Here is a 21,600-nt window from a genome sequence, read left to right as displayed (position 1 = left end):
TTCTCCTATTCATTGAGCTTAAATAAGGGTACCACTGTGCTTTCCTTGCGCTGATATTGGTAGGAAAGCAAATGAAAAGTGGACCTACATAGGCTTGATCTAAATAAGGTGGAAGTGGAGTCAATAGGTAAAGGATGAATCAGGGGGATAATCAATCAGTTGGTACAGCACGCCCCAGCCTAATGTGCCAACACTCCCAGCAACATTAATGATAAGATACTGCTGAAGTCAAAGATAGTGACTGCACAGCAGAGTGCTTTGTTGTTTTTTTTTAAACCTACATTCGACGGAGGCTGCAACAGTCTCTCTGATATATGCCTTTATGGCAAATTCACCCCTTTATAACCTCCAGGTTGCTCTTGAAAAGTACCTAGAAGCTGCTATAACAGAGTGCAGTGACGTGTCCCAAACAGGATGGGGTGCTGGGAACTCCCAGTGTTCTGTGCTCCCTGCCCTCACTATTTTTTTTACTACAGAGTGCAATTTGGTCATGTGCAAGATCCTGTTCTCCACACAAGTTAATGCCCCACTCCAATACTTGGGCTGTCGTCACTTCCTGGAGTTAACGTCTCGCCAGACAGAGGCAGAGTGCTCCAGTGAAAGACTCCTGCCACTGAACCATTCTCCCTCCAGGAAATTGCATGAGCTCCAGTGCTCAAAGAACAGCTTCTTCAGGCGAGGCCTGTCTCAGTCACGCATTAGCTTAATAATAGATTTGGATGGGGGGATTTTTTTTTCCTTTCCCCTTTTCTGTTCTGCAACAGGGGTTCTGCTGCTCCCCTTCACATTTTCTTATTTTAGAATTGAGTCTCTTTTGCAAGGTTTAAAGTGCCCCATGCTTCTTTCAGATATGCGTGCTTAGAACAAACAGGGTATCAGGAGCGAGGAACAGAAAATGTATGTTTAAGACTGGACTCTGTTCTCTTACTGAGAAACCGATGAGATCTTTCTGCAGTGTTTGCTGGTCAATTCTCTTCACATTTTTGCTTCTTTCACTTCTCCATCTCCTATATGCTAATGTGAATTAAACAGCAATTTAAATGGCTCAATTGACAGTAATTCAACAAAGCAATATTTCTTTCTGTAGCTGCCATCTTTAGCCAGCAGACTGGTGCCTGCACCTTCAGACACTCCTAGCAGCTCAGCAGGACTCCAGTGCAGCAGCTCTGTCTGCACAGCACAAGTGCACCACAAAGAGCACCCTGGGAAGGCACCAGCTGCGGAGGGAACCATTAAAGCTAACTGAGGGCACAAGGGTATCTAACTACACACACCTGCCAGCTAACTTCAGAAGTCTATCTGCTCAGATGGTGCAACTGAGCCAACATAAAGGCAGTATTGAATGTGGGCCCACAAAAATTTGCCAGCAAACTTCCACTTCTGCCATAAAAGCTTTGTAGTGTAGACCAGGGGTCCACTACCTTTTAGGAATGGTGGGCCAAATTAGCAGTGCTAGGCTAGAACAAGTGTGAAACTGCTTCTATTCAACTGGAAGAATTGTTCAACAAGAAATCTAATAATGGTGATTTAAAATGTCACATTTTCTAACTATTTCTTTGGAATCATGGTAAAGTTCTGCAGCAAGTGGAGACCTCTTCAAGCGTCCCAACCAGGTTTTATTAGTAGAACTCAGGAGAACACTAATGCCCCATCCCATCTCTTCATCCAATCCAATGCCTGGACAAGTAGAAGATAGAAAAGCAGACTGAAGAAAATGTATTGAGGCCTAAGTACTTTCTCCTTCAGCATGAGCATGTTCTCCCCTCCCCTCCTTACACTGCTTAATTAAAATGCAAGGAGGAAGGAGAAGGGGAGAAAGGCAACTATGCCAGCTTCACTCCAACAGTTCTGCCTTTAATGGATGAGTTTGGCCATTAGTCACTTCTTCTTGATCAGAATCAAAATACTGAAACCTTGTGTTGTTCCTTCTTGGCACAAAGTTAAAAAAATGGTGAAATGCAAGCCCAGCTGCAGAAGTTGCTCCTTATTTCAAATTATGTTAATAGCCTGAATGAAGGGACCTTCTTGTCCTCCTCAGTAAGACTACCCCCCTCCCTGTTGTGGCAGTTAAGAAATCTCCCCAGATGGCATCTAAAAGCACAGTATTGCAAAACAAGAAATTAATTCACTTCAAGCCAAACTGCCTGCAGGAAGGTTCAACCAATGCAGAGTATTGTCTCAAAGGAAAAATTCAGCCTCCCTCTGGTGCAACAAGTTAATTTCAGCATTTGAAAACAGGTTCCCCACCATTTTAGGATGCACTTCTATGAATTTGTTTACAGGATACAAGGTTCTGCTATGAAAAGGAAATCTTAGCTTGTAAACCCAGAAGTGCCTGACACCAAAATCTGAGCAGAGTACATCAGCACCTGAAGAACCTGTAGGTCAGGAGAGTTTCAAGAGCTCTGCAGACAGCCTCACTTAGACTTGGTCCTAATTAACCATTGCCCTGCATCCTGCAACTCCATTTCCACCAGTGTAAATACTGGTGTAAAAAGAGGAGTAATATTTTTTACTGACTTCACACATGTCAATGAATACGTAAGTACTAAGAACAATTAGACTTATTTTTGCACATAAGATGTATTTAACATGCTGGGGTGGGCAGAGTCTAAGCCAAATATGCAACAGTTATGGAAAATTACTCTGAAGATGTGCAAGAAGACCAGCTACCTAACAGTTTCATTTGTGTTTCCAACTTCCACTCCCATGAAAAAAAGGATGCAGGAAATTTTAGGATGTCAAAGCTGTAAGTATGAAATAGAAATATGGCCAGATACACCAGGGACTAACTCAATTTAGTGAATATATATAGCTGTTCAAATCACTGGGATGCTTCAGTTATGATGACTTCAGGGAGAGGGTTAGGATAGCAGAGTCTTCAAAAACTCATTTTAGGCAAAGAGGCCAAGGAATTAACTACTGTATATAGACTCTGATGGCAGTTCAGATCATGCACATTTGTTCACTGGTAATTACAGGGTGTATTCAAAACCCCCAAAATATGCATACAAGCATGCACATAACTGTAATGCTCAGTGTCATGAGGGCCTAGATGTAAACAGTAAGAATTTTGAACATCTATAGCAGGATGCATTGCTAGTTATGCTTCTTTCTTTCTAAGAAAAGTGCCATCGATCAGTGTGTCCATCTATATTCCTGATAGCTAAGGGGCATATACATTTCTTAAAACACCCTGTAGAATGAAGCCACCAACTCTACTCACACCACAGTACAGCTGTCACTATTAACATGAGCCAAATTTAGACTGATGCCCTAACTGATTGCCAACCAATGATGGGACCTGCCTTGCCTCAATCACAGGTTCTTACAATGCACCCCTGCCACCCATCTCCTTTCTCCTGTATAGGCAATACCAGTGTCACCATCAAGACTGCAGATAGCTATCTTGCATGCTATTCTTCCACCTTTTGTTAAATACAGCTTCAGTTAAGAGGAAATTTTCCTATATGACTGACTCGTTTCTATGTGTTCCTTATGTGCAATCATCTAAATAATGATGGAAAATAACAGCTAAAACATTCCAGGCAACTCCAAATGGGGATAACTGTGAATGGTTCAGCTTGTTTATATCCAACTGGAAGAGAAATTTGGGAGCACACCAATAACCACTGCTGAAAAAAGATCTTCACCCGTTCAACTGCCAGTGGGACTTACCACTCAGTCATCTGAGACAGCTCCACACGTGCCGAGCAGATTTCTGGCTGAAGAATTGCTGACTGTGGTTGATTCACTCATCCCACTCTCCTCTTTGCCTCTGACACAGGCTGCTGTCATTTTCCTGTTGGTTTGTAACCTGTCAATCACCTGCCTAAATCTGCAGACACACAGCCTGGATGGCCATGATTCAGGAGGGCTGTCCAAGTTCAAAAGGTGGAGGGCAAGAAGGAGGCTACATTGTGGCCAGCTCATTCCCACAGGCCAGGCTCTCATGTGAGGAAATTCTTCACCAACAGAACCCCAAGGAGCCAATATAAAAAGTGAAATTTGCCCCAAGAGAACACGTTTTCCCACTCCAAATTACACAGCGCAAGTACCTACCTCTGAGGGGTAATCATACAATGCACTCTACAGAAAAGGACCTGGGGGGTCACAGTGGACAATAAGCTGAATACAAGCCAATAGTGCACCTTTGTTGCCAAGAAGGCTAACGGCATACCGGGCTGAATTGGTAGGTGTGTTGCGAGCAGGTCCAGGGAAGTGTTTCTTCCCCTCTATTCAGCACTGGTGAGGCCACATCTGGAGTACTGTGTTCAGTTTTGGGCCCCCACTACAGAAAGGATGTGGACAAATGAAAGAGAGTCCAGTGGAGGGCAACAAAAAAATGGTTTGGGGGCACATGACCTCTGAGGAGAAGCAGAGAGAACTGCACTTATTTAGTCTGGAGAAGAGAAGACTGAGGAAGAATTTAATAGAAGCCTTCAACTACCTGCAGGGGGGATTACAAAGAGGATGGAACTAGACCATTCTCAATGGTGGCAGATGACAGAACAAGGAGCAGTGGTATCAAGTTGCAGCAAGGGAACTTGAGGTTGGATATTAGGAAGAAAAAAAAAATCTCACTAGGAGGGTAGTAAAGCATAGGAACAGGTTACCCAGAGAGGTAGTGGAATCTCCATCCTTGGAGGTTTTTAAGATCCGGCTAGACAAAGCCTTGTCAGGGATATTAGTTGGAGATGGTCCTGTTTTGAGGGCTTGGACCAGATGACCTCCTGAGGTCTCTTCCAACTCTAAGTTTTTATGATTCTTAATATGATACAACTGAAACAAAGTTTTGTTCTTAGTCAACATCTTCTGGCAAGGACTACAGGGAAGCAGCATTAACATTGGTCTCGCAGCTTTAACTCTTATCATATGACTCCCTCATTTATTTCCATCCCATCTTCGAACAAGGGTAATTCATTCTGAAGCTGTACAGACACTGAGGTTTCCAGGTCATCTGCTCAGCAAATGCAGTGCACATGCATCTAACTCATAAAGCTGATGCAGTCTCTGAAAGCTCTCTGAAGTATATCTTTCATTGCAGGAATAGAATAGTGAACTGCCAGGGAGGTGCAACTGTTCTGTAAACATAGCAGCCTCTGCTCCCCAATTACATCTTGGGGTTTCTTTTCTCATTGTGGGGAAAGGGGATGTAGAATAACATTGAGCTGAGACCAGCTAACTAACTCATTACCCTTATTACTAATGCAAATCTGACCTCCACTTCCCAGAAGGGATGCTTTTACACTGAAGGACCTCATGTTCCTACAGTTCCCATCCTAACAGCCACCAACTGGAAAGAAAAGCTAAACAACAGCAAAACAAGCCAAGTAAATCACTGCAGCACCTTTACCAGATAGTAGCAATTGAAAGCCATAATGATAGAAATGCACAGTAGGAAAGCATTACTACCCTTATCACTAGCCAGCCAAGGCAAAACACGAGCCTGCTAGCATGCTGTGCATGATCATGTGTGTTTTTGCTGCTCCCTAGAGCAGGTAACAGAGTTCTCTGAATGGAGCAAAGGTTCATGGCTGATTGTGAGCCAAGGAAAGAGGGGTCAAGAGGAGATTAAAAAGAGAAGAGCAGGGCGGGGGAGGGAGGGAGGCAGGGAGGGGAAGAGGAGAGAAGCAAAATAAATCACAAAGTCACGCAGCCCTACAAGCTTTTGAAAACAAAGAGCTGACTCAAGTCATCAGAGCATCTGGCCTGGAATTCAAATGGACAGATACATTTTCCCCCTTTCAAAACATTTTTTTTCTTTATGCTAGTCATCAGTAATCTCAGAGGATTTTATTAGCTTTGTTTCCCTTCCTGTTTCTAGGAGACAGAACTTCAGCTAGCTACTGCAAAAAAATAGACCAAGAGGAGCAGGGAAAGCTGTGGGAAGGCAGACTGGGAAAAGGTGGTATAAGAAAGTATGGCCTGCCAAGAAAAAAAATCCAACAATCTTTTCCCTGTTAAAACTGACAGTGTCACACACCACACAACTGCTAACCCAGACATAGATCGGGTCCCAGACATAGATCAGGTTAAGCTACTCGGAGCTTATTTCATTTGTGTCTTTGTCAGCTTAAGAGTAGGAAGAAGAGAGTGGCAGGTGAAGAATATTCTATGAAATGAGATTATAAGCACTTCCCATCCATTCATGCCTCCCCAGGCAAAAGGAGGACAAAGGGATTGCCCTAGAATATCTGCCGTGTATGCTTGCCCCTATAATTATGTTATCCCACCGAAGACCAGCCAGAAAAGAACACATGTAAAACCATCAGTCCAGGGAGGAAGAAAGGGATGAGAGGCTCAGTGTGGTCTAAGAGGTTCAGTTGGCTCCCACAGCCAGGACAGAAGGGCTAATGGCAGTCCATTACAGCTAACCCAGTGCAAAGGTTTGGGCTGCCTGCAATGTTTCTCCTAGTAGCAAGTCAAAGACTCAGAAAGGCAAGGTTTTATGGACCAAATCCTCATTTAGCTTAATCCACCCATGCGCTGGTGGATGCACCTCAATTTGCCACCAGGATCATGACTTCAGCAATGCTTTGGGGGAAGTACTGAAACAGGCATGGTGCTTGAAGATTGTTCCCTCAGGGAAACACAAAACTGTTATATAATTTGGCCTTCTGTGGTGGGCCAGGCTGGAAGAGCAAGGGGATTTCATCTCAGGACTGTAAGACTCAGCATATTTGTACACAACTGAGGAAGTTATTGGAAGATGTGGGGTGTGGTGGAGGAACTGCATATTGGTGCCAAGAGCCAGCTGCCTTAAGGAACAGCCTGAGTCCAAGAAAATCTGTATCAATTTGAGAAAAAGTTTCAACCAACAAAATAAATAAATAAATAATTCCAACCAAACAAACCAGCACAACAGTGGTGCCAAGTTGTCTGCAAATTGCCCAGGAGGGAAAACCCCACTGAGGATGCAAATGAAAAACAATAACCAAACAAATCTGCAGGTTGTTTCTCCTGCACCTTGGGCCTGTAACAAACCCCAATTCAAATCAAACACAAAAGACTGGCTTGACAGTGCCAAATCACATCAGTATCATAAAACAGCCAAACCATGGCACGCAACGAGCAAATCAAATAAGCCAACATGCAGCTGGCATGTTCCACAGGTTTCCTCCTTAAGCCCTATGGTGCTACCAACTGGTAAGAACAAGGACACCTATGCAAAGCCTTATGGAACTACATAACCTTTTAATTCCCCAAAGAATCCCCAGGTGTCCTTACATGTTTGATAGCACTAATTAGACTGACACTTGGCATGCATGATTGTAATGAGAGCCTGCTATTAACCACATTAATTTATTTTAAGCTGTAAAAGAGCCAGAAACACCTCAGTTTGTGCCTGTTCTCTCACCTTCTCCCACAATGCCCTCTTTAAATATGAATATATTCAGTGTTACAAAACACCACAGGGAGAAGATGATACATACATTGGAATATATTTGCCTAGGTCCAAATGTAAATGGATACAGTCAGACTTGGATGCAGATCTTAACCTGCCTTCAGTTTAAACAAACAGAAATCTTTATTAAAAAAAAATAGTAAAAAGGCAAACATCAGGAGACTCAGCCTGGTTCCAGGACAATCTGAGGATGCCATCCTCCCAAAAACAAGTAAACACAAGGTGAACAGAGGCAGTTTATGTTTACTCAGCTGCATTTGCCCTCAGGTCTGACTTTCACAGCCAAGGAAAGTTCTTTTGAAAGCTCTTTTGCCCTGTTATTTAAATAGCAGCATAAGCTGACAGGGCACTTTCCAATAGGTAACGATGATGACTCCTCAACAAAGAACAGGAACCCTGTCCCAAGGGCTCCCAGCATAAAAGGGCAAGACTCAAGACAACATGAAATAGAGCAAACAGAGCAGCTAGTGGTCATGGAGAGAAGGCTTTGTGGCACAGATGGATCTTATCTCACTCAGACTGGCTCCCAGCAAGCCTGGCTCTTGAAGAGCCCATGCATAAGGAACAGAACAGTATGTTTATAGTAGGAGCAGCAAACAAATTACATTTTAGCTAAACCATGCCGAAACCTTACATGTACTTGCCAATGGCAAGTAGGAAACTCTAGAGAGGAGGTGAAAATAAGAAACGGACAGTTTCATTGCTGTCATCTAGCATTTTCAGCAGCTGAGAGGCAGGACTTTAAGTTTTATTGACTTGCTTCCTGCATGCTTGAACATACCAGCTACAACTGCCTCCTTTCTTCCAGCTCCAACATGGATCGCCTAATCCAGGGGTGGGCAATTATTTCAGCTACAGGATCATTTAACAAGTTTTGATGTGGCATTGAGGGCAGCAAGAGTAGCCCTGCCCCTTGACAGGTGCCCCACCTGCCTAGTCACCATCTTAGGGCTGGACATCCTGCCCCCTAACCCCTGACCTTTGCCCCCAGAAGTCGCTCCCCTTGCTCAGGAAGTACTCCTTTGGGGGTGGGGGGGCTGTTTGTACAGTGTGGGGGAGTAAGAGGATGTATGCGGGGTATGGGTATGGTGCAGTGGGGGGGTATGGGAGGGGTGTAGGTGTACTGCGGATGGGTGTAGGTGTGGTTGCAGTGTGGGGTATGTGGGACAGTGTTGGGTGTGTGTAGGTATGATGAGGGGTGGGGTAATGCAAGGTGTGTGTAGGTATGGTGGGGTATAGGACAGTTTTGGGTGTCTGGGTATGGTGGGTGGTAAGGTATGTGAGGGGGTGTGGGTGGATTAGGTGTGCGTGTGTGGGGGGCTTCCCCCCTGCCCACTCTGTGACGTGGCTGAGTCCACCCCCTCCACAGGCAGGGGGAGGGAGAGGAGGTCAGCATTGTCTGCCTGGCTTGCAGTGCATTGTAAAGGGGCAAGAAAGCAGCTGCTGCCAGCAGGCAGAAAGATAAGCCCTTGGGGGAGGTGGGGGGCAAGGAGCCAAGTCTGGCACCGCCAGCTCTTTTGGCCTCAGTCCCACACATGCCCAAAGGGGCTGCAGCCTAGCCCATGCTGGCTCCTGCTTCCACCCCTCTTCCCTGTCCCGTGCCTGGCCAACAGGGTTGTGGCCAAGCCCGCACTAGCTCCTGCTGCCGCTCCCACCCCACCTGCCTGTCTGGCGGGACCACAACAAGCCCAAGCTGGGACTTGTGGCTGCTTCCACCCCACCTGCCTGCCCCCATGCCTACCCAGCAGGGCTTTGTGAGCAATCGAGCTCCTTCATACCCCCGCCCCTTCCATCCACATGCTCCCCCACCCAGCCATGCACAAGCAGGACCAAAGCAAACTGCAAGCAGAGCCTGCCCCTCGCCCTGCTCCCCTTAACGCTGCAGCTTCCCTTGCTTCCACTGAAGCAGGGACAGGAGGAGGATTTGCTGGAGGCCAGGGGAGCCCAGCAGTTCCCTGGGCAGCTATAGCAACAGCAGCTCTGCCCGGAAACTGCCTGCTGGCCGGGGCTGGGGCCCTCCAGTGGGGGAGGCCAGGAGCTCAGCACACGCTGCCCCAGGCAGGAGCGGGAGGGATTCAACCCCATTCAGCGTGCAGCAGGGGCAGCCATTGCCAGGCCAAATACAGTTAATCGATGGGTGTCCACCTGCAGGCCGGATCCAATCAGCTGGTGGGCCAGATCCGGCCCATGGGCTGTATTTTGCCCACCCCTCCCTACCCTCTTCCCTCCACCCAAATTCTTCTCATCAAAGTCTAAAAGCCCATCCCCTTCCACAGCCCCGCTGCCTTTCATGATGTTAGCCATACCCTCCAGGGAATGTTTTCCTCCCCTGGCTGATCCCATGCCAACTTTATTCCACTTCACAGTAGTCCCACACACATGGGCATCTACCCTTCCCTCTCCCTTTTGACCTATTCTTCAGCTGCTTTCACCTACGATATGAAAACCTGGAATCAATGACAAAAGGTCCACAGACTACAATAAGGACAGTATTTCCACTCAAGGCTTCTACTGTCCTCTCTACACTACAGACTCAAATCCACCTTTCCACTCAAATTCTCTCTCTCTATCCATCCAATGCATGTCCTCTCCCCCAAGTTCCTCTCCTGGATTTTTCATCATCAACCTTCACTCTCAAACCATCTCTGCTCTCCCTATTCCATTTTCTCTTAACAGCTGAACCCCAGTCACTCAGTCAATTACTACGGACAGCGGCTCCATTCATTGCCATGTTCTATATGTAAATTTTTCCAGTCCTCGAAATCTGGAAACTGCCAAGGGTGCAGTGAAAGTGTCTAGTATTACTATCAGAATACAGACATGCACTTCACAAGGCACAAGGACTGAAATGGAGTGTTGCTTTCATAAGATTGCCAGCTAGTTCTGGGATGACTGCCTATCGCTAAGCTGAACTTTTTTCCCCTCCAAGATCCAAGTCTACATCCCATTAACTGATACTAGGCATGTCTTATGAAAGGGTACAGCCAGCGGTTAAAGAGAAGGGCAAAGAATCTGACTTGTTTAAACAAATCCATGTACCCTCTAAATACAATGTTAAATTAGACTGCCCAGATTTGCGTGCTGTCTCTGACATGACAGACTTTGAAGCTCTACCATTCAAGAGATGCATGTAGGCAGAAGTAGTAGGAAGTGAAACCTAACAAGCAACAGAACAGACAGACTCCAGCGAAATTCCCCAGACTGCAACCCAAAGGTAGCTTGAGGACTCACCAAAATGGAAAGGTAAGAAGATCACTGACCACAAGACAAAACACCACCAAGCAAGCATAAGGCTGAAGCACTGAACATTGGCAAACAGGAACAGCATGTATTCACAGCTAAAGTGATAATTTGAAGGCAGTGGTTCTCAACACAGGGGTTGCCTAGGGGCAGGGAAAGGCAGTGGCAGCAGTCCCCAGAGGAGCAGCTGCAGGCACCACCGGATTAGCTGGGGCAGGTTCAGGGTGCTAGACAGGAGGAGAGCTTTTACCTCCTCACACAAAGAAATCTCACAGCACACTTCCACCGCTCACCCTTTAGGAATCACTGATTTAAGGCCTCCTTGCCTATCATAAGCCCACCACCGTGTTTCTAGCTACTCCGATCTCCAGGAGCCAACCAAGCAGTTGGCTACCAAAGAGAACTAGCTGGGGAATTCAGAAGGGATGCTGATATCCACGTACAAACTGCATTAATGCAGGATACCTGCAAGCAGGTTAGTATGTATATGAATGTCTAGGATGAATACCAAAACAGGAGCTAATATTTAAAAGACACAGATTTAGAAACTCCAGCTTTCCTGTGATACATCACCATTTCAATAGAGTAACATTAAGCATTTTGTGGTTCCCTATCACAGCCTTCTGGGAGCAGGGTGTTTTCTTGTCACATGTAGGGGATCTAAGACTAGTCTATCCACCCAGGGATGGGATAGATATACTGGCAAATTGTTCAATTCCTGGGTCCAGAGGAAGTATACAATACAATGGTTCTCTTGAGTAACCTACTGTGGCCCATCTTTCACAGCAGTGTCCATGGACTCCTAAACATGCTTTCTTCTGTATCTGAGTATTTTCTGAGGGCAGGAAGAAAAGCATAAAAGTGGGAACAAAGGAAGAGTTAAGGTACTGTGTGGTACTGGACACTGACACAAGCAGTCAGCATAATCCAATATATTTCTCTCTATAGGTAGGTGAAGAGCAAAATTGCCCACAAGATGCCGAATATATACAAAAGGGGTTTTATGCTGTAGTCCTCATCATTGCAGAGAGAGCATCACCTGCTCCATTAGGAACCCTCAAGGTTGAACATCACATTGAGTTATGTGCGAGTTTGCCATACCAGAGAATCTAATTAGAAACGCAAGATATTTAACACTTAGCTGAAAGCAGACAGAGGAAGGAAGAGCTACAAAGAAGCTCATTAAGAATGACAGGTAAATGAAATCCTTCTACTCATCAATTAAAGTGACACTGCCTAGAGCTGCTGTCACCCCCACAAGTGAGTTAAGAGACTGCTCAGTGCAAATTAGCCACCTCCCCACGAAAGACTGTATTGAATATAGAGAGTATCTTTATATTGCTATATCGGCCAAGGTTAAGCTCAGTCCTCATTTAATAAATGTGCTCAATGACTCACCCTGCTGGATATGCGACGAGACCAGTTTTGGGGTCACAGGCTAATCCTCTGCCTCCTGACACAGTTATTCCCAACACTTTCTCCAAGGTCACCTAATACAAAAGAAAAAAAAAGTCACAAAGCATCATAAGCTGCAGTCAAAGACAGACTCGTACATAGCTTATCACAGCACTGAGAAAGGCAAAAGATCAACAAGAATCCACCGTCACTCATGTGACAGCCAATGGAGCAGGCTGCCACCCCTGAGCATCCAGAGGGAGCCTGAAGCTAGAAGAGCAGGGGTCACAAACCCAAATATGAGCAGTCCAGTCAGGCAGCTGCTGCTTGAAATGTCTGAATTTTTCCAGACAATGAGCTCACCTTTAGAAAGACAGAACTGGCAAAAGCCACTTGGAGGATGTAAGAACCCATCATCAGGCCTTCATCCCTTTATAGTGAACTGGGAGCAATCTGTAATCATTCTCATGTGTCTTTGCTTTTCCAAACTGCCGCTAGCAATAAACCCAAAACAGGCAAAGGAAGGATCTTTCTGCAAGGCCTATAGACTAGCTGTTCCAGCAGTTCCTAATAATGCTTTAAAGCTTTGGGATTCCCAGAGGTTCTGCTTGTACCTGAGGCTCACGCAAGCCACACAACCTATGGCATGGATTACACAGTGCAGAATCCAAGATCCTGCTAACTCTTTCCTACCTTAACCATTAGACCAATATTTCAAGTGTTTTCAGGTTGGCAGCCCCCTTCCTCAAAGTCAAACTTCCCAAAGCTCTTATCATTTTTATTCTGACTTTTAAAAGTAAATGTAGCAATGATAAGATGACATAACTACCAATCTATATGACCTCACAGACTTTGAAGGATTCTGTCACCTGAAGTTATTTTGGAAATCTTGTCTCCTTCATTTAAAAAGTGTAAAAAGCGTTTAATGTTTTACAACCCACCTCATCCCAAATGCCTTTCATGACTCATGCCCCTTCAGAGGTCACAAAGCACACACTGAGAACTACTGCAGGAGACCATCCAACCTAAGAAGAAAAAGGACCAAATGTTCTTGGTTTTTTTAAGGAAACGTAATGCTTATCAAAGAAAACTGATGCCAGATTAAAAGGCTAGGCTCTTAGTCAGTGGCATGAGACATTCTAGGAAACCATGCCCCTAAACTTCAGCCTACATTTAGCCCTTGGGATCCCCTGATTAAGGCACAAAACCATTTCCTCTTTCCTTTGTACAGTTTGGTTTTAGTTATTACATGTTGCATGCATGTGCCTTCTCCAGCACCACAATCTCTGCCAATTCATATTTTTATTGGGTCACGTTGTCTTCTGGTTTTAATTACCATAGTTCTAGTTATATTTTGTTACGCATTCATAAGCCTTCAGGCATAGGCACTGCATATGAGGATATTACCATAATTATTACTATTATCATTAATGGATGTCTTGGAGACCAACATCTTGTGTTTATGCAAACAACCTGGGACAAAAGGCAGAGATGTGACAGGCCTTGCCCTGCTGCCTTAACACAGATCCAAAAGAGCCCCCTCTAGCATGAAAAAAATGTGGTCTCCATCTGCTTGGTTCACTGCTCAGGTAGCTAAAGAGAATGCCAGGAGTAGCAGTGTGTTTTGGGATGCAACTATCTCCCGTTAGGAGTCAGGCCAAGACACATCCCCTACCCTGAAACAGGCAGAAGTTCAAACACTTCTGCCTTGTATTGGCTCCAGACTAGTGACATGAAGGTTAGAAGACTTCATATATCCCAGCCTCTGGAGACGCTCCATCCCCACTCTTTTTCCCTTAATAACATAGCCCAAATGTCTTAAGCCAGTATGAGGGAACATAAAATTGTCCCTTTCCTCTTGCATAATGAATCTCTCTTTGGAAATGTGGTTTCTACAAAACTGCATCTGATATTTTTGTTTGTTTTTTAATATGAGAGCATGCTATTAAAAATGCATCTATAGACCCACTAGCAAAGTGGGGAAATAACTTTTTTTCAATTCAGTATTCCCTTTAAAAAAGAAAAAAGAAAAGAAGAAACTTGTATTCTGACCGGGATTGTTACAGCTACTTCAAAGTATTTAACAACTTACTATTAAAAAGTCATTATAAGTGGACATAATCACACACACACACACACACACACACACACACACACACACACAAACTCTTCTAGAGGTAGAATCAAAGCTGGAATCTCCAGCTCTCTGCCTCAGTCTTACAGGGGTTGAGACTATGTTCTCAGGCCCAGAGAAGATGGCTGACACATGACATGAGTCACTCAAGTGATCCCGCTGTGGCCTTGTCCATGTTATACCTGTTGCCATAACAGACATCAATGTGACCTCAATGCAGATGTAGCCCCAACTGGCTTTAACTACACAGTTTCCCAAATATTGCTATATAAAATTATCTGCTATTGGCTACATTACCACTGAAGAAGCAAGGGGGGCACCTTGCTACAGTTCCAGAGGGGCAAATTCAAGTCTTGCTCCAGACTCCAGTCAAAGGCCACAACCAGTTGTCCCAGTTTGAAATGAGCACCTGGAATTTGGGCTGAGTTGTCAGCTGTCCAACTGCCTTGTGTGGTGCTGGACACAAACTCATGTGCCTTCACCAGGCTAGCCCAAAGGAGTTGCTAGACTTGGGCAGATCTTTTATCTGGATATTCACATATAAATAATATTCTTTAATGGACTATGTTCAGCTTCTTAGAAGGGCATTACAAAGGATTCTTCCACCACTAACTTAAGGAAATGTGACCTAAAAGACTTAATCAAAGGACCTATTCTGTCCTCATTAACTCTTGCTGTGCTGCACACACATATCACCAACACAGCCTATAGCAGTAGTGCTCATCTCTCCCCACAGATCTGGAAATTTGGTGGCAGAGCCTTGGCCATTCATGCTGCCAGCCCTCCCCAACGCACAGGACCTGGTCTGGCGCACAGACATCTCCACCAAGCTCTGTCAGGATCCAAACAGTAGTACACAACTGCAAGCGTAAAAATGCTTGGAAGTAGCAAACACTGCCTCTGTCCTTCCACCCGCAGTCAGTAGGTAGTTCAGACAAAGACACAGCCTTGGGTTGTTGACAGCATTTCCCTGCCACTGAACATCTTTGACTGTCAGCAAATGGCATGCTTTGCTTCATCTCCACCTTTACAGAGAGACACTTACTGCTGAAGGTATTGTTGGTGTTTTCACCCTCATGTTTTGATCTAGTGTTACTAAAAGAATATTCCCATGAAGAATGATCCCAATTTTCGAAGACTCAAAACTGAACCTACACACAAGCTGAAACTTGCAAAACATTTACGATCAAATATTTATTACAAAAGTATTTCTTTAAATACAGAATTTTTAGTTATCCTTTGACCAAATACTTTAATGGAATCAAAACTTCTCACCCTCAAAAAGGCTACAGAAGGCTGTCCATGTGTAAACACTGGCTTAGGAATATAAATACATATTTTATCAAAAGTCTGACCTTGTGACTTGTTTATAGTCATAGAATAAGGGGGCCCTTGTACACATGACTAAGGGCCCTTGTACACGTGAAGAAGTTGCTCCTTTTAGGAGTTTAATTGCCCTTTCTAACAATTTAATTGTATAAGTGTACACGCTTGGCAGCATGTTTTAATTAAATTTCATAACAGTGTACACACTCAGCGGCATGCTTTGATTTAAATGACTTTTTATGTAGCAAACTAAAACACATCCTATGTATTTTAGTTTGTTACATAAATTACAGTGATATTCCCCACATGTACAAGGGCCCTATCTGGAGAAGGGGGTGGGGACGGTGCACAGGGCTCTGGAAACCCAGGCATGCTTGGGGAAGCTCAGGCTTGGCGGGCTTCCAGCGTCCTGTCCACTGTCCCCACTGCCTTCTCTGGCTGCCAGCACACCCAGCTGTCCTCCTGCCCCTTTCCCAGGGCAGCCAACCCATTCTCAGGGGGTCCCGGGCAGCAGGAAGGTGGCGGGACAGTGCACAGGGTGCTGGAAGTCTGCCAAGCCTGAGCTTCCAGCGTCCCATGCACCATTAGATCTGGTCAGTGCTGCCAGTGACCTGGGGCTGCATCTGCGCAGCTAGCACCCCGCCCAAGCCACCAAGGGGCACCACCACCGCAAAGAGAAGCAACAGGCCCCCCCTGCAGCTCAGGGGTTGCACAATCCAGTGGCAGCTCGTGCAGGCAGACTCTGCTAAGGAAAAAAAAATAAAAACAAAAGAGTGGGAAGGGGGCTGATTTTTTTTTTCTCCCAGAGCCTACCTGCACCTCCCGCAGCTGGGGAGTGAGCTGCCAGTGGGTCACACATCCCCTGAGCTGCAGGGGACCCTGATGCTTCCCTCCACAATGGCGGTAACCCCCCCCCCCCCCCCCCCGCCCCCCCCCAACCCTGCCCAGGTGGTCCCGGGGGGCACCACCACCACAGATGGAAGCACTGGGGGCCCCTACAGCTCAGGGCCTGCCAGCAGCTCTCCCCCTGCCCACAGGAGAGGCAGGCAGGCTCCAGGGCCAGGGAAAAAAGAAAAAAAGGATTGGGCCCCTGACTGCTTCCTCCCCCCCCCTCCAGTGGAGCCTGCCTGCTCCACAGTGGGGGCCCCTGGTGCTTCACTCTAGCTCTGACTTGCCTACATATCTGTTTGAAATGCCTCAGGATCTTCTAAAATAACACACTTATTCTGTCTGTCCGGAGCACTCCAACAGGTTGCTTTGGTAAGTATTGTGATTGGCTGCTGAGACAACCAGAGTGCTCTGGACAGACAGAATAAGCCTATTATTATAATTATAGATATATACATATAACATTTCTTCTCCCCCTGCCCCTTTTTTTCAGATCCAGAGCTGCTCACGCAGACAGTGCTGTCCCACTTTTGAGACTAGGACTTGGAGTCCTGCCTTGCTGTAGGATCTCACTGAACCACCACAGGCTCAGATTCTGCTCAGCCATAACTATTCTTCTTCAGAACTGCTTACTGTATCTATGAGATTGTGTTTGTTTAATGAGATCCTACAGCAAGGGTAGGATGGCACTGTGCCCAAACCAAAAAAGGAAGCCAACAAGCACTTGTCTCTGAATCCTAATCTGACATGAATGGGAGAACACAGCAAACATTAAAACAGAAGAGCCCTGGGGCCTAGTCAGTTTGCATGAAGGACTGGAAGCATGGTCTCTATTTTTCTAATTGATCAAGTTAATATCCCTTTTTATACCCACAGTCAGCCTTCAGACACACAGATACCTGCTTGTACTTTCTTAATAGGTAACTGAATATTTAACTGCCATCATCTGAGCATGCAAGTAATTGCTAAGATCAAGTCTACCATTAAATGTGCCTCCAAATTACCATTGCAGAAAGGAGGCTGGATTTTAGGAAATTCTGCATTAATTATTTCATGCCTTGTATTATATTTATACTCCTTGGCACTTTCAGGCTAGGATCTCAAAGTCCTTGACAAGTGTTATTGAACATTGCCGTACATTGTGGACAACATCGCCAAAACTCTTACAGAGTTCAGGTCACATTACACCCATGTTACATATCACTACTCTCTGTGACCCTGAGGCCAATGCTTTCAAACTAATGTGCCTAAAACAAGGCACTTAACTTTAAGTCCATATTCAGACATTTAAGCAGTGGCCAGACTTCACAGGTACCAAATTTCTCTCCCTTGCAAGGAGTTGCAGGTGCACTTCTATTGAATCACTGGGCCCTAAGGTTGCTTAGTTATTCCAGCAAGGTGACACTATGAAGACGACCAACACAGCACCTTGCTCAATGCTGACATGGTAACATTACAAGGAAGTTCAAGTTGTGAGAACCTACTGACACTGACAGATCATCACAGAAAGGAAGATCCCATTACTGTGCTTTCATAGCTGATACTCTCACCACACTGCTGCAAACAGCTATAGATTGCCTGGCTCCCTGCACTAGAAGGCAGACACATTGCAAAAAGCATCACACCCTAGAAAGGCACACAGCTGCATGACCAAGTGATGTCAAAAGTTCTCTCCAGAATTTTTTTCTCTGGGTTACTACTGAATTACTGATAAACACTGGTTTTACTGGCACTCAGTCAGCTGCCCTGAACAGGAAGAGCAATCAAAAACAAGAAGTGACACCCGCTGCTCCCAGCTCCCTCAGAAAGAAACTTTACCACTGGTTCAGATTCTCTCTGATGTTTAGAGAAGTTGAACACCACCAGCCACTGGGAACTGTTTCTTTATTAGATAGGTAGGACAAAAGTAACTGGTGAGCATCACCTAGACCGCCCCCCTCCCCATACACATATATCATCCTTATTCCACATGGGATCCTGTTCCTCTATGCAAGAGCAGCCTGGAAGTGTCTCACAACACTCCCTCTTGGTCCATTTAATGTAGCAATATCTAAGGTTAAAGACATGGGAGCCATACATCGTACTCTAGTTTGTATGGATAGCATCAGCCCTTGGCAGAGAATCATGCTACAGCCCTCCAAATATATAAAGTGTTTCTCCAGTGCAATAAATAATGCTATGAAGATGGGCCCCAAAGGAAGCAATCAAGCCAATGTGATAGTGCAGTACAATCTGGGTTAGCAATATTGAGTTGGCAGTGAGAACCATGGCAGCCAAGCCATGCTACTAAACCCCTACCTCCATCCTAGCCTGGTAGGATCTCTGTTACTCTTGTGCCGTAGCTCACCCAACAGGAGAGATGTACAGCATGGCTTCACTATCCAAGTTCCCTGGAAAAAATAGAACTCTTGTCTACAATTAGTCAAGTGACCCATTTTTGGTAGCTGGTATTCCCATCCTGGTTTTAGCTGTAGGTTGAACAAGGACTTAAATGTTACTCCAACACCAGACAGAAATACTATAGCAACACAGTAAGTTTGCCACATCTCTCATCCTAACACAAAACCAGGAATTTTCTCCCACCTTTGCTCACACAAGCATGCATGTATGCACATGTACGTGTGCACAGACTAGGCCAGAAAATTGCACTTTCTGCTTTTTGCTGCTTTCCGCACCTTCCCCAGGGACAAAGGAGCTAAACATGACAACAAAAGTAGGCCCAAGTGCAGAAATAAAAGACCTAGAAGACCTTAAAAGACAGAGGACCTCTCCAACATCCATGCTCTTGGAAACTGTTCCCAGGACAGGAATGTACTATAGGCAAGCATAACTACAGCACCACAACCACCAATTCCTACAGCTACAGCAACCAGGTACTTCCATCAGACTGTCGCTTGGGGCGGCCATTCCTGACAAAGACAGTACCCATCCTACATTTTAATCCTGCCTGGAGAGCAATCAAGAGTTCTCCCATCTGCAGCCTGACATCAGTAAGAACTACAACAGCTCTAAGGCTTTGTCCAACTTAGAAGGTTACCCAAATGGTTACTCCAGAATAATTCTCCAGTAGTTATTTCAGCTTACCCCCATGTGAATGCTTACTCTGGAAAATGAACTTCCACATAGAATATTTTTCTCAGAACAGATTCGTATCTGGAATGACTACTTTGAGAAATTTCCCAAGCAAGACAAGATCTTGCGTAAAAAAACAAAACAAAATGCTTCTGTAGGCCAAAGGGTATAATGCAGTCAACATTCATCCAGACAACATCCATCACTGGTGATGTATCATTCACTTGCATAAGGCATTCCCCTTCATTTGCTTACATTAGGCATTCCCCTTCATCTTTCCCTCCTGAATGTGAGTAGATTTATTAATGTATAGGCAAAGGCACACTCCTGTGAGAGAAGGCGGCCCAGAAAGCCCATTGTGGTTAGTGACCAGGGAGGGAATTTGGTCACTGCATTTTGGAAAGACTAGATCATCTGCAATAACTCCACTGTAGTTATCAAATAACCAGTTACAGATTTTGTCTGAAGAACCACTATGTAATAATATCATCTTCTTTCTTAAAAAATGCTTTTAAAAGGACAGATGATAAGCATCACTGTACCCTCAGCCTTGCAGAAGCCCCAGTAGTGCAGGAAGCTCCAAGGAGGAGGGCCCTATTTCATGAGACTTTCAGTTCTCCTGGCTGTCCCTTGCATTCTCCTGCCATGGGTTCAGAAACTCTTGAAAGTTCTGAATTTAATTTTGGGTGCACCAACACAAATCTGGGGCCTTACAGTGCCTCCAAACTTAAGTCAGAGGGGTTTTTTTAATGTGGATAGCAGAAGAGAAATCAAGACTAAAACTTGAGTGAGAGCCAATTAACTGTGCAGTACCCATTGTAATAAGACAAAGGTCATGCTATTGCACACTGAGGTCTAAATACAAAGATATATCTTTGTCATGCGTTAACAGTGTCAGCGCATAAAGATATACAGGCAAGAACAGGCTGAGATTCTGGAGAAAAGCTAAACCCAAATGGGGAGTGTCAAACGCTAAAATTAGCCCCATTCTCAGACAAACACCTCTTCCACTGCCTTCCAGACCACCCGCAGAAAAAGTGCACCGACTGCCATAACCATGTTTAACTATCGGGGTCCAGTGCACACGACACAGGCTGTAATCTACTGTCTGAGCATACCGTCTGATTTGTTACTGCTGCAAAATAACGAAAACTCAAAGCATAACATTTAGCTCCGCTGTGCTTTGTTTGGCACATGAAACACGGAATGCTAATTGCACTACACTGTTTTACTTAAAGGGCTGTCAGCGTTTTCACTGTAAAGCTCTCATTTCTGGGGTTTACAGCACAGCTGTGAAGCATTCACTTCAGGCTGAAGCACAAGTTGGAAGATTTGGCCTTGGAACAGTTTCTTCTGTTATTTTGGATTTTTTTATTTAGGCTTCGAGTTTTGTTTTTGATGTGAAAGTTTTGCTTTGGTGGGGGGAAGAATTAACTGGGGAGCTATTTCAGAGATAACAGAGTACAAAACAAACAAACATCACTATTCCAATCGACTGCCTCCTATTCCAATCCCCTTTTTGATGTTTTCTAATTTAAACAGCTTCAAAGTGTGTCTGTGTGTGCACACGCAAGCATGGGGCACACATGCACATACACAGTTTATAAAGTTAAAGGCTTTTGTATCTTCTCCCTCATCTATGATTTAACCTGTTTTTCTTCCTCTTAGCTCAGTGCTGATGAAATGTGCTGGCTTGACAGGTCTGGAGATTGAAAACTTATACCCACAAAAGGAACAGCACCAAGACAAGTTCCCACACAAAGGCCTTGCTGACACACAAAGGCCTGACTCAGAAAGATCAATCTCTGCAGCCCAATTCATTACTTGGTCCTTTGTCATTCTTGCCCATTCACACCAGGGCTAAGGACAGAAGTTACACATAAACCGGTATAAGTCATCAGAAACTGATTTAAACCTGTAACACAACAGAAGTTCAGTGCACATAAACCAGTTTCAAAATGGCTGAAACTGGTTTAAAGATAAACCTGGTTGAATGTACTATCAGACTTAACTGATTTGGGTCAAACCAGTTTTTGAAACTTCTGTCCCAGACCCCTTCTCGGTTCAAGTTCAGTCACAGTCCCCCCAGCATCCCAGTATGCTTTCCAGCCCTGGGCTGGGCTGGGCTGTCTGCTCT

The 21,600-nt window shown here is 45.0% G+C and overlaps 1 protein-coding gene across 11 annotated transcripts in view; it reads right to left on the bottom strand.

The window, feature by feature from the left end:
- MAPKBP1 (mitogen-activated protein kinase binding protein 1) overlaps positions 1-21,600 on the bottom strand; it is a 119,939-nt gene that overhangs the window by 64,796 nt on the left and 33,543 nt on the right. For 10 of the 11 annotated variants that reach the window (XM_025205291.1, XM_025205290.1, XM_025205296.1 and 7 more), the window contains exon 3: positions 12,047-12,138. The exons of the other annotated variant lie outside the window; for it this stretch is intronic. In XM_025205291.1, the coding sequence (XP_025061076.1) occupies positions 12,047-12,138 (92 nt within the window). The remainder of the gene's footprint in view (positions 1-12,046; positions 12,139-21,600) is intronic. 11 annotated transcript variants of the gene reach the window in all.

Source organism: Alligator sinensis, unplaced genomic scaffold (assembly GCF_000455745.1).
Source record: "Alligator sinensis unplaced genomic scaffold, ASM45574v1 scaffold108_1, whole genome shotgun sequence".
NCBI classification, from domain to species: domain Eukaryota; kingdom Metazoa; phylum Chordata; order Crocodylia; family Alligatoridae; genus Alligator; species Alligator sinensis.
Note: the sequence above shows the minus strand (reverse complement) of the source record. Positions and strands in the feature narration are given on the sequence as shown.